The following is a 12,472-nucleotide window of genomic DNA, read 5'->3' on the forward strand; positions in this document are numbered from 1 at the left end:
ATATTGTTGTGATATTGTTAAGCTCTCTCAAGACAACACGATGTTGTAATTTTTCTGTTGAATTACGAGGTACGTGGTTTGTTTTTTCCTCGGCCGATACGCAGAAAAAGGTTTCGGTTGTTATAATCCTCGGCTGTACCTCGGATTACAATATTCAACCTCATCCGTTATTTGTTACATATCGACCTTGTGACGTTAATAACTATAATGAGCAAAAGGCAAAAGTACAATTCAAAAGTAGGTAAACCTGAATAACATAGTGCTACTGACCTTCACAGAGCGACTACTGAAGAGTTTGCAAAAGAAGTTAGGAGAATCAATTAATTATTTTGTGACACAACATCACATGCAACTCAAGATTGTTCAAAGGACCAAAAACTTTCAATTCATGAAAGGAAAGCTATAATAATGAGGAAAAAAAGTAGAAAATCACAAATATGTCTTTCAGTTATATTTGTAATGTTAAATTCATCCATAATATCCCTAATGAATCGAATATTCCTAATTGCAAATGAGAATTTGATCATTTATTGTGCGGGTAGCAATATCAATATCTTCAAACGCAAAACACAGTTTTAATTATAGCGCCCATTCTCCCGGATTTGCCCAACATCGTTGGCAAGATGGGCAGAAAAAATAAATTCTGTTTTAAAGTTACGAGATAAGCGCTTTTCATTTTCATAATTTTTGCCATGAAAAATGAGTTTGTCGGATAGAGTTAAAATCTCGATGCGGTCCACTAATATTTCACGAGCTGTAAACAGAATCGTCTGTTGATGTAGCGAATGGCGAGAGAAAATGCAAGCTGGCAGTTTGAAATTTCCATCGGGAATATGTCCGACGCAAAGGCGTTGATTGGATTACAAACGGCTATTTCACAAATAATATTGAGCTCTTTTTTGAAATATCAGGTGGTCAGTTTTCAATGGAATATACTTGGAGTGCAACATTGAATTTTATTAAAGGCATTTGCCTATGTTATATAAATAACTTCGTTATGAGAAAATTCACTAAATTGTGCTTCTTATATGTATCAACAATTTGAAATATGTCTAAACGTTTTTTTCTTGGGAAAGAAAGTTTTTGGCTTTCTACTACTCCATCTGATACAAAAAAAAGGGATGAGAGAATCTTCCAAAGAAAGGAAGGAAGTAATCAATTTGAAACTCTATACATGAATGTGTAGATCATGCAAAGAAGTAACTTTCAGACACAAACTGAAAGAAAGTCCTCCTGAAACAGCTACTTTCATATAAACATTGAATTACACGAAAGAAAATAATTCTTTCGAAACAAATACTTCTATATGAACACTGAATTATACAGAAGATACTTTTCTCTACTCAGTTTGAATTTTAAACATTTGTTGTGGAATGAGAATCAGATATCATTCACATGAGTTCTACTTTGAATGAATGGTAATAAATTATACTCACATAGAACACTGTCACCCTCACTGGTATACACCGATGTTTCGCCTTAAGACACATGCCCTAAGGCTCTTCAGTACCAAATTGGATAACATTATAGAAAATACACACACTTCATTCATGAATTACGATTTTGAATGTCACGGAATAAGCTGGATCTGTTTATGTCATCAATGACATCGTAATGAAATTCATTCAACTATTTGATTTAATCCCAGCCAAGAGGAATCTTATTTGAAGGGGTTATATTTTTGGGAGTGATTAATTTTTTTGGGAAAGAAAATTTGGCTTTCTACTACTCCATCTGATACAAAAAAAGGGATGAGAGAATCTTCCAAAGAAAGGAAGGAAGTAATCAATTTGAAACTCTATACATGAATGTGTAGATCATGCAAAGAAGTAACTTTCAGACACAAACTGAAAGAAAGTCCTCCTGAAACAGCTACTTTCATATAAACATTGAATTACACGAAAGAAAATAATTCTTTCGAAACAAATACTTCTATATGAACAATGAATTAAACAGAAGATACTTTTCTCTACTCAGTTTGAATTTTAAACATTTGTTGTGGAATGAGAATCAGATATCATTCACATGAGTTCTACTTTGAATGAATGGTAATAAATTATACTCACATAGAACACTGTCACCCTCACTGGTATACACCGATGTTTCGCCTTAAGACACATGCCCTAAGGCTCTTCAGTACCAAATTGGATAACATTATAGAAAATACACACACTTCATTCATGAATTACGATTTTGAATGTCACGGAATAAGCTTGATCTGCTTATGTCATCGATGACATCGTAATGAAATTCATTCAACTATTTGATTTAATCCCAGCCAAGAGGAATCTTATTTGAAGGGGTTATATTTTTGGGAGTGATTATTTTTTTTGGGAAAGAAAGTTTTTGGCTTTCTACTACTCCATCTGATACAAAAAAAAAGGGATGAGAGAATCTTCCAAAGAAAGGAAGGAAGTAATCAATTTGAAACTCTATACATGAATGTGTAGATCGTGCAAAGAAGTAACTTTCAGACACAAACTGAAAGAAAGTCCTCCTGAAACAGCTACTTTCATATAAACATTGAATTATACGAAAGAAAATAATTCTTTCGAAACAAATACTTCTATATGAACACTGAATTATACGGAAGATACTTTTCTCTACTCAGTTTGTATTTCAAACATTTGTTGTGGAATAAGAATCAGATATCAATCACATGAGTTCTACTTTGAATGAATGGTAATAAATTGTACTCACATAGAACACTGTCACCCTCACTGGTATACACCGATGTTGTAGAAGATTCTCTCATCCCTTTTTTTTTGTATCATGATGGAGTAGTAGAAAGCCAAAAACTTTCTTTCTGTTCTAATAAAGACATATTATTATTATTATTATTTTTATTAATCACTCCTAAAAATATAACCCCTTCAATTCATCTAAAGGTTATTATTATTATTACCTGTTCAATGACTAATATTTTCTAACAAACAGTAGTGTCTAATATTTTCATGTTTATCACCAATTTTGTCACAAGCGAACAAATTCAAAGTTCTTCATTTCCAGAAGAACGGTTGAGAACTCAACCTACTGGAATGCATGGAAATTGATGAATTGAAAAACTCGCAGTATCTAATGAAGGATCAAATTAATTCCAATAACTCGTTTCTGCTAGAAGTGTTCTCACTCAGTCATTAATTCATTTACCTGTTTTAACTAGGATTGGTAACATTATACAGGGTGTTACATAAGTACATTAAAACATTCAAGTGACGTATTCCTGAGACAATTTAAAAAAAAATTCTATGTAACCTTATGTCCGGAAATGCTTCGTTTCGGAGATATAGGGTGTTGAAATTGAATTTTTTGTTCGTTTTTTGAAAATAAGTTGTTTGCACGAAATTTGGTACCCGCGTTTTTCTTTAACGTGGGAAATCATAACTTCGTATTGATTTTCGTGTAACTACTAGAGGGCTCTGCGTATGCAGCGCCCTTTAGATTAATTTCAATTGATTTCTAATTAATTTCAAACTGGCCTAAATTTTTTGACAGTAACCTTTTGGTACTTTTCATAATTTCCACACTTTTTCCGAAGTAAAAAAGGTACACTTCCTCAACAACGTTGAAGGTGATCATTTTCGACATATTAATAACTTTCTATATCAATGCATATTGAATCTGAAGAAATGAACTTCAAACGTTCAAGCCAGTCTCGGATATCCTACACAGTAGGTTGAATAAACTGAGTCTATCAGAAAACAACTACTCCCCTGGCTAATAACACGAAGGTCGTTGGTCGTTGGATCCGACAGGCGTCAGTGCAAGAATCTTCACCAAAAATGTCCTGCACATGCAATTGGCAATACAACTGAAAGGGTCGACCTTCAATTTTGGAACGGGCACACTTGCAGGCCGGTTTTGGACTCATTAGCCACTAGTCAGTGCCATAAATGAAAATCGGAATTCTTTCAGAGTATTTCATTCCTCTCCCTAAGTTGAAGCGAACAAGAAAATATCACTCCATCTAGTAGGTACTAACCAACTGCATATCCGAAATTCACCCGATTCCTCTGAATAAGTAAAAAAAACTTTCTTATCATTCAGTGGGCTATGCTTGAAGGCTGGCAGTCTGTACCAGAACCGAAAGGTGATTTTGATCCATCTGTGAACCAACAACTATCTGCTCTCAATATTTACTTCTCCCGGAGGATCCGGTCCTCTCTACTCGGGGACAGTACTTTATAAGACAGTTCGTAGTTGACAGTTGGAGGCATAAAGTCAGAGGTCATTTCCAGAATTCACTCTGCATTGAATTGATTTGTGCAATTGGCAATGTGCACAAATCTATACGCAGTCCATCTAGCCTCTCTCTCCAGAAAAATGTGGAGAGGAGGTAGATCTAGAAGGATCTCAATGACCGCTGACAGTGTGGTACTGATGGCACCACTGAGTGCCAGACAAGCCTGTCTCAGCGAGCCAGAGAGCTTCGCCTGGGCCGTTTTCTAACAAGTATTAATCTATATGTGAATTTCGCCCTAATAATTCCGAGAAATGCTCAGATGATCAAATGCGCTATTCCAGTTATTCCACAGAAGATAAGAATCAGTGAAAATATAAGTTTCACAGAAATTTCGACAGAAATTGGTTCAACTGCAAGTTGCAGTTGCACCAACTGCAGATAACTGGTAGTTTTCCCCTATCTGGTTCAAATAACGAAAAGCTCATCGACCAGTTGAAGATCCGTTTTGCTAGAGTCGAATTTCTGATAGAGATTCACGTAAAACTGAAAATTGTACTGAAACAAACGACTTTGAGGAGCAAAGAAGGTGTGCCTATATCCTAGTATATTTCATGGTTATTTTTTTATGGCGATTGGGATAACAGCCAATTCTGTTTGAACCACGCTGGTATTTTTTTCCACTCCCCACTCAATCCTTAGGCTTAGTGATCTAGAATAAACCAGATGGATATCTTGGATTCCTTGATGAATCAAATCTAAATATTTTGTAAGCAACAATGAAAAATAGTTGGATTGGTCCATACGTCACTTCACGTTGACGATTTTTTTACGAAAATATTTGTTTCAGGGATCATCACGTCTGGGGGTTACATGGTCGGCGAAAGGCTCAGCAGTAGCGGTACTCGCTTGAACATAACCTCCCCGGTACCGTGTGCCGCTCCTACAGTCACCCACCACCGGACGAGCACCGAAAGCATACACAGGGTACTCAAGAGTGTCTCCAGGCAAAGCCTTCTAGGTAAGGTAACTTCAAATATATCCTAGACATCTAGACATTCCTGTCTAGATGGTCCATGTTTTATGCTCTAGCACTAAATATCATACAAATAGACGACATCGCTTCCTTCACATCAGTACCACACCCGCCAAAGAGATCAGTATACTACAACCCTAATGGTCAGGGGCGTTACTCAAAGATCATTCGCTTACTTTGCGCCTAAACTCTACAACCGCATTCCTGAAAATATAAAATCTATCTCAAATATCAATCGGTTCAAAAAAGAGTTGAAAGAGCATATTTTTCAAAGTCAGAGACTTGAACTTCTCCGTCCATTTAAGTAGATGGAAAAAAACTATACGTACCTTTGCTATATTGTCCACTTACATACATATGTGTTTATATATGTATGTATATATCACATCCATTTTCAAAAACATCCATATTGATTTTAACGTTTTTATATATTATTACTAGTACGCGTATTTTATAATTGTGATTTTATATTTAATTGTCAATCTAATTTTATGTTTGTATGATTTTATATTTAAATAATATTTTTTTTGGATGATGCAACTAATTTTCCTTTATTTTCAGTATTTTACTATTGATGTAAGTTACAAAAAGGATTTGAAGTTCTATAACTTCTGTTTAATTATCTGCGAGCGCTTTCGACAGCTGGTCGTGCTATCATCCTCTATGTCCTACTGTATCTGAACGTGTCATCCTGTTGTGTGTCCTTTTATACGGTCCGAACGCCTCAATACAGCTACTTCAGGCACTCTAGGTAAACTTGCCTGTATTTGGATTACATTAGGTACTATTCTTTGTGTTGGATCTTGTGGTCACCTCGTTCAAAGTCGAAAACTAAACCGAGTTCATCAGCTGCTCGGGAAACTACCCTAAAGAGAAATGCTCCAATTCCTGCTATCTCATGGTCACGGACCATGCAGAGAAGAAGATCCGAACTCCTGACGACTTTACAGGCTATATCCAGTACCATTCTGTCTTATAGACACTCCAAACTAAAAAGTTTCCGGTCTCCCTGCTGTTGGGGGGAGTACAACTGTGGAACGGACGTTTTGGAATGCAAACTCCTATATAGATGCATCAGTTTTCGGGTCTTTACGTCGAGTTGATACAGTTCCTCCCGAGTCCACTTCACTAATTCAAACGAGTAGAGTAAGATTGAAACGGCAAGCATATTTGTTGCAGCAACTTTGTTCTTCCCAGACAGTTCCGATGACCAGATCTGTCGAAGTTTGTGGGTGGCGTTGTTCCACCCCGAGGTAAGTAAACGTCTCTCCGACATCCAAATGGTGTAGGATGCTTCCATCTACGTGCTTCATATCCTCTCCGTAGTCCCCGCATCGTCCTCTTCTGGGATGGACCATTGCACATTTGTCTATCCACCACCCTCAAGGACTGATGGAGATCCTCCTCTACAAAGGCATATAGTTTAAGATCATCCATACATTACAAATGAGTGACCTTGTGCCTCCGGTTTCCGGGGGTACCACAGTTATACTCTCGAGTATTTCTGAGCGCAATGGATAATGGCAAAAGTGAGATCCAGAAGAGAAGGGGACTGAGGGAATCGCCCTGAAATACCCCCCTTCTGAAAGTGACCCACCCTGTTTGGAATCTTGCTTGACCAGATGTAATGGTGAAGCGAGTTCGCCAAAGTGGTATCAGTTGTTCAATGCATCTCACTATTTTGTCGGGTACCGTAAGGCATCTGAGCAAATGCAAGATGAGCTCATGCGATATTGTATCAAATGCCTTACGGTAATTGATCCAACCCTCTCTGCTATGCTATTGTTACTATATTTTTTATTATTATTGTTATTATTATTCGCTGAGGTTGGACTTGTCGGGCCATATCACCGAAGCCCCAGCATTGTCAACCATTGACCACTGCCCACACCATGGGAAGAGTGATCATTGAGGGAAGTGGTCATTGGTCATTCTTATTATTACCTTTTTCGTTATTATTATCACCCACCAGTTCAGAATATCAAGGGCCAATCCATCGATTCTTGCCATAGTGCAGGAACGACGATTCAAGAAATGAAAATATAAAACGTGTTCCGCAAGCAATAATGAAAAAGAAGAGCCCTTGAAACCGAGAACATACCCAAGCCGCATAGGGAGAACATTTCTCCCAATTTATTGAAGTATATACGATACAGGAAACCGGCCGTAAATTTTTTGTCGCAGGAAATCAAGAATATTTCGCGATCGACGATTTACAGCCGGTCCCAGCAGGATCGTTCGAACGGCAGGGATAAATAACCCGCCACAGGATCATCTCGAAACGACACTTTCTTTCGGCTAAGGCCAGATGGGAAGAGAGTCGAAGGGTTCATTTGAGGAATGGCGATGAAGAGAGCTTGGAATTGTACGGAAAACAGAATATGTGGTGAATCTTTTTCTTTGTTTCTGCAAAATTTTTGACGAATAAAACTGGTCGATACTTGATGAAAATCCATATTACAACTAATTGATAATGATAATAATATTTATAATAATAATAATAATAATAATACCTGCTTTTCTCAAGTCCAGTGAGCTGAAGTCGGAAACTGAGGGGTTCATCATGGCTTGTCAGGATGGTGTCTTCAACAACTTAGGCTACCGCAGTCGCGTGATGGGTATAGAGGTTCCTGACAGAAGGTGCAGGGACTGCCGCGAGGCGCCCGAGACTCTAATGCACTTGCTATCAGCATGTCCAGCATATGCGGTCTCGGCCTATATCCATCGATATAACGCGGCCCTAAGAGTGCTATATTACCATCTACGGCACTCCTACGGTATTGACGAGACACCAGTGTTGCCCTACGCTCCGGGAGATATTGAATCCGTTGTGAGAAACGAGAAGTGCCGAATTTATTGGAACTATTCGTTCTCCACCCTCAGGCTCATACAAGCTAATAAGCCTGATGAAGTCCTTCTCGATCACCAGAGCAAAACGATATTTGTCGTAGAGTTTTCAGCTCCTGGCGAGACGAATATCGTCAGAAAAGAGGAGGAAAGACGGATAAAATATCGAGATTTTCTCTTCGAACTCCGCAGACTCTATCCAGATCACTCTGTCAAGATGGTTGTTCTGATTATTGGAGTCCTTGGTGGAATGATATCCTCTCCACTCTCGAATCTCAAAATCATACCGGTTTGCCGCACTAAGGCAGAAATCTTAGCCGCACAGATGCAGAAGGCTGTCATTCTTGGCTCACTGCGTTTGCTCAGGGCACATGATTTTTGGACCCAATTATCACTTACCCCACGGTGTGGGGAGTGGTCATTGGTTGATAATGCTGGCGCGCCCTCCCGAATGTATCGGGGCTTCGAGGGATAGGGCCTGACCAGCGCACACTACGGTGAAAAAAAAATAATAATCCGGATTCGATTACGAATTGGTTTGTCGAGGGGCGGACCGTTCTCATCCGTAAAAGCGGATATTTGTCGATTCCTAAGAATTATAGACCGATAACATGCTTGAATTCGTATTATGAGTTGTTGACAAGCATCTCATACACACGAATACAGTTGACCCAGTGTTCGAACGGATATATGAGCAGAGAGGGTCGAAGAGAGGAGTCGCTGGATGTATAGAGAACCTGCGCATCGATACATGTGTAACGCAGGACTCCATACAATATAAGCGTGACCCCTCTATGACATGGATCGATTACCGTGAGGCATTTGATACAATATCGCATGAGCTCATCTTCAATTTGCTCAGATGTCTTGCGGTACGCAAAAAAATAGTGAGATGCATTGAACAACTGATACCACTTTGGGCGAACCCGCTTCACCATAAAATCCGGTCAAGCAAGAGTCCACCCAAGGTGGGTCATTTTCAGAAGGTGTGTACTTCAGGGCGATTCCCTCACTCCCCTTCTCTTCTGCATCTTACTATTGCCATTATTCGTTGCGGTCAGAAATACTCCAGGGTATAACTGTAGCACCCCTGGATACCGGAGGCACAAGGTCAACCATTTGTTTTATATGGATGATCTTAAACTTTATGCCTCTGGAGAGAGGGATCTCCATCAGTCCTTGAGGATGTTTGAGTACACGCATGCTATCGGTATGAAATTCGGGATAGACAAGTGTGCAATGGTCCATCTCAAAAGAGATCGATGCGGGGAATACGGAGAGGATGTGCAGCTCGTAGATGTAAGCATCCTACACCATTTGGATGCCGGAGAGACGTATCCCACCTCTGGGTGGAGCAACGCCACTCACAAGGGGTAACAGCAGGGAAGAATTCTCTCCGGCGCAAGTATCACCACAAACTTTGTCAGATCCGGTCATCGGAACGGTCGGGAAAGAACAATGTTGCTGCAAAAAATATGCTTGCCGTTCCAATCCTACTCTACTCGTTTGGAGTAGTGAAGTGGACTCGGGACGAGCTGTATCAACTCGATGTAAAGACCTGAAAAATGATGCATCTCTATAGGAGTTTGCATCCCAAATCGTCCATTCCATGGTTGTACTTCCCTCGATAACAGGGAGGCCGTGGACTTTTGAGTTTGGAGTATCTACATGACAGAATGGTACTGGATATAGCCTGTGAAGTCATCAGGAGTTCCAATCCCCTTCTCTGCATGGTACGTGACTATGAGAGAGCAGGAATTGGAGCATTTCTCTTTAGGGCAGCTGCCCGAGCTGCTGATGAACTCGGTATAATTTTCGACACTGAACAAGGTGACCACAACTCTGTTACCGAGTTGGAACTCGTTCAGCAAAAAGCTCAAATAAAAGCCGCAGATATCACCTCACTTCTGCGGAAACACATTGATGAGCAATTGCATGGGGTGTTCTTCAATAACATTGGAGACCTTGGCTTATCAAAGCGCTTGACTTTCGCTTTCCTCAGGTTGAGTGTGCTGACGTCGGAAACTGACGGGTTCATCATGGCTTGCCAGAATGGTGTCTTCAAACCTTGGTCTACCGCAGTCGCGTGATGGGTATAAAGGTTCCTGACACAAGGTGCAGGGCCTGCCGCGAGACGCCCGAGACCCTAATGCACTTGTTATCAGCATGTCCAGCATATGCGGTCTCGACCGACAACCATCAACATAACGCGGCCCTTAGAATACTACATTACCATCTACGGCACTCCTACGGTATTGACGAGATACCAGTGTTGCCTACACTTCGGGTGATATTGAATCCGTTGTGGGGAAGGAGAAATACTGAATTTATTGGAACTATTCGTTCTCCACCATCAGGATCATACATGCAAATAAGCCTGATGTAGTCCTCCTCGACTACCAGAGCAAGACTATATTTGTTGTGGAGTTTTCAGCTCCCGGTAAGACGAATATCGTCCGAAAAGAAGAGGAAAAACGTATAAAATATCGAGATTTTCTCTTCGAACTTCGCATACTCTATTCAGACCACTCTCTTGAGATGGTTTTTCTGATTATTTGAGTCCTTGTTAGAATGATGCCCTCTCTACTCTCGAATTTTAAAATCATACCGGCCTGCCGCACTAAGGCAGAAATCTTAGCCGGACAGATGCAGAAGGCTGTCATTCATTGCGCTTGCACAGGGCACATGATTCTCAGACCCAATGATCACTTACCCCACGGCGTGGGGAGTGGTTGTTGGTTGATAATGATGGTGCGCCCTCCCAAATGTATCGGGGCTTCTGGGGATAAGGCCTGACCAGCGCATACTTCGGTAAAAAAATAATGATAATAATAATAAACTTCATTCATCCTTCAAGACCATACACATGATATAGGAAAAGTCATAACCATTCTATAGAAAAAAATAAAATATTATACTCGACGCTGAAATATTTTCCGGACTTGTGAAAGTAAGACTCTTCCTCGCGCCCAATAAGTTTTTTCATCCTTTTGTTCAATGAATAATAATTTTCGAAAACTCATTTTAAAATTCCGAATACTGAATAATGTCAATTTTGGAAAAGCTATAGCTACATCACAATTAACGATCCGTCTTCTGCTTTCCAGACTTAGTTGGCTGCAAACTAGGAATGTCAAAGCATTCCCATCACAATCAACAACAGCAGCACCAACACCAGAACTACCAGCACCAGGAAGTGGGCTACTACTCATCGTCGAGAGACAGCATCGCCTACATCAACAGGGCCGCCAACGTAGGCTCTGCCGCCAGCGAGTTGGACCTCTCGAGGAAGGCGCGACGGAAGGACTTGCGGAACCGCCTCAAACTACCCACCAACGTCGCTCTCGCAAGTTCTGGAGAGGCACCGCTCCTGGGCGCCTGGAGGACGGCCCCGGGGTCGACGGCCGGTACGAACCCGCCGTCGTCGAATCATCTCAATAGTAATAGTAGTTGTAACGGGACTGAGAGGTGAGTGTGTTTCTATAAGGGAGAGAGATAGACTTTTATTATTGTCCAATAGATGAAATTGAATCTTTTCATTGAAACTTAACTGCAACTACCTACCAAAATATTGAATGAAAGAAATTTTGAGAATTTTATTGACTTCAATAGGTCTACGACCTGCCTTATATATTATAATCCCAAATAATAGGTTCCTCCGGAGGGTGCAGCTGCATAAAGTTGCGTATTCAGGACAAAGATATCTATCTTTGCAACGGTTTCCGGCAAAAGTCTACTACATTGGTTCATGTGTGAAGAGATTGACCTACGAGCACTGGGTCAGGACGGTACAGTTCGTTTATTCCGCATTTCTTTTTAGAATTTGAATTCATGTGAGTAACGATCAAGCTTCGTGGATTGCAGTGGAGGGTCGAATAGAACCACTCACTTTGAATTTTTCCTAACCTAACCTAAGTTGCAGAGGCCTGAGGAGGTACGAACTGAAACCATCCATGAAATTTTGACTTTCACACATCCAGGGGAACTCAGCTCTGAGGATTTTGAACTCGATTTGGTGGGTGATACAGGAATAGAAGATTGACCTATGAATATCATTTTGGTGACAACTGGTGATAGTATTTGACCGTTATTTTTTCCAAGTACTCATATGATGGTAGGTAGGTAGGTCTGAAGTGAGTAGATCTATTCGACCCTCCACCGCAACCCACAAGGGTTTATTGTGGCTCACACCTATTCACAATCGAAAAAATAAACCCAGCTTCTAAACGAAGCCGATTAGTTTGTATAGTGAGTGGTCTTTCAGGTCAGATGGTGAGAGTATGGATCTGCCGAACTGAAAGAAACTGATTCGGTCCCCAGCGGGGCAGGCACAAAGTATATGTTCTGCTGTTTCATCATTTTCCAGACAGAGGCGACACACACTGTCTTCCGACAGTCTCAGTCTCTGC

General features: G+C 40.4%; 1 protein-coding gene across 1 annotated transcript in view; it reads left to right on the forward strand.

Moving 5' to 3' along the window:
* Positions 1-11,170: 11,170 nt before the first annotated feature.
* LOC111515441 (cyclic nucleotide-gated channel alpha-3) overlaps positions 11,171-12,472 on the forward strand; it is a 226,660-nt gene continuing 225,358 nt past the window's right edge. The window contains exon 1 of the mRNA XM_074175064.1: positions 11,171-11,531. Within this exon, the coding sequence (XP_074031165.1) occupies positions 11,194-11,531 (338 nt within the window). The 5' untranslated portion in view covers positions 11,171-11,193. The remainder of the gene's footprint in view (positions 11,532-12,472) is intronic.

Source organism: Leptinotarsa decemlineata, unplaced genomic scaffold, assembly GCF_025532065.1.
Source record: "Leptinotarsa decemlineata unplaced genomic scaffold, Ldec_3_MD MMD2_tig00000882_RagTag_RagTag, whole genome shotgun sequence".
Classification (NCBI taxonomy): Eukaryota; Metazoa; Arthropoda; class Insecta; order Coleoptera; family Chrysomelidae; genus Leptinotarsa; species Leptinotarsa decemlineata.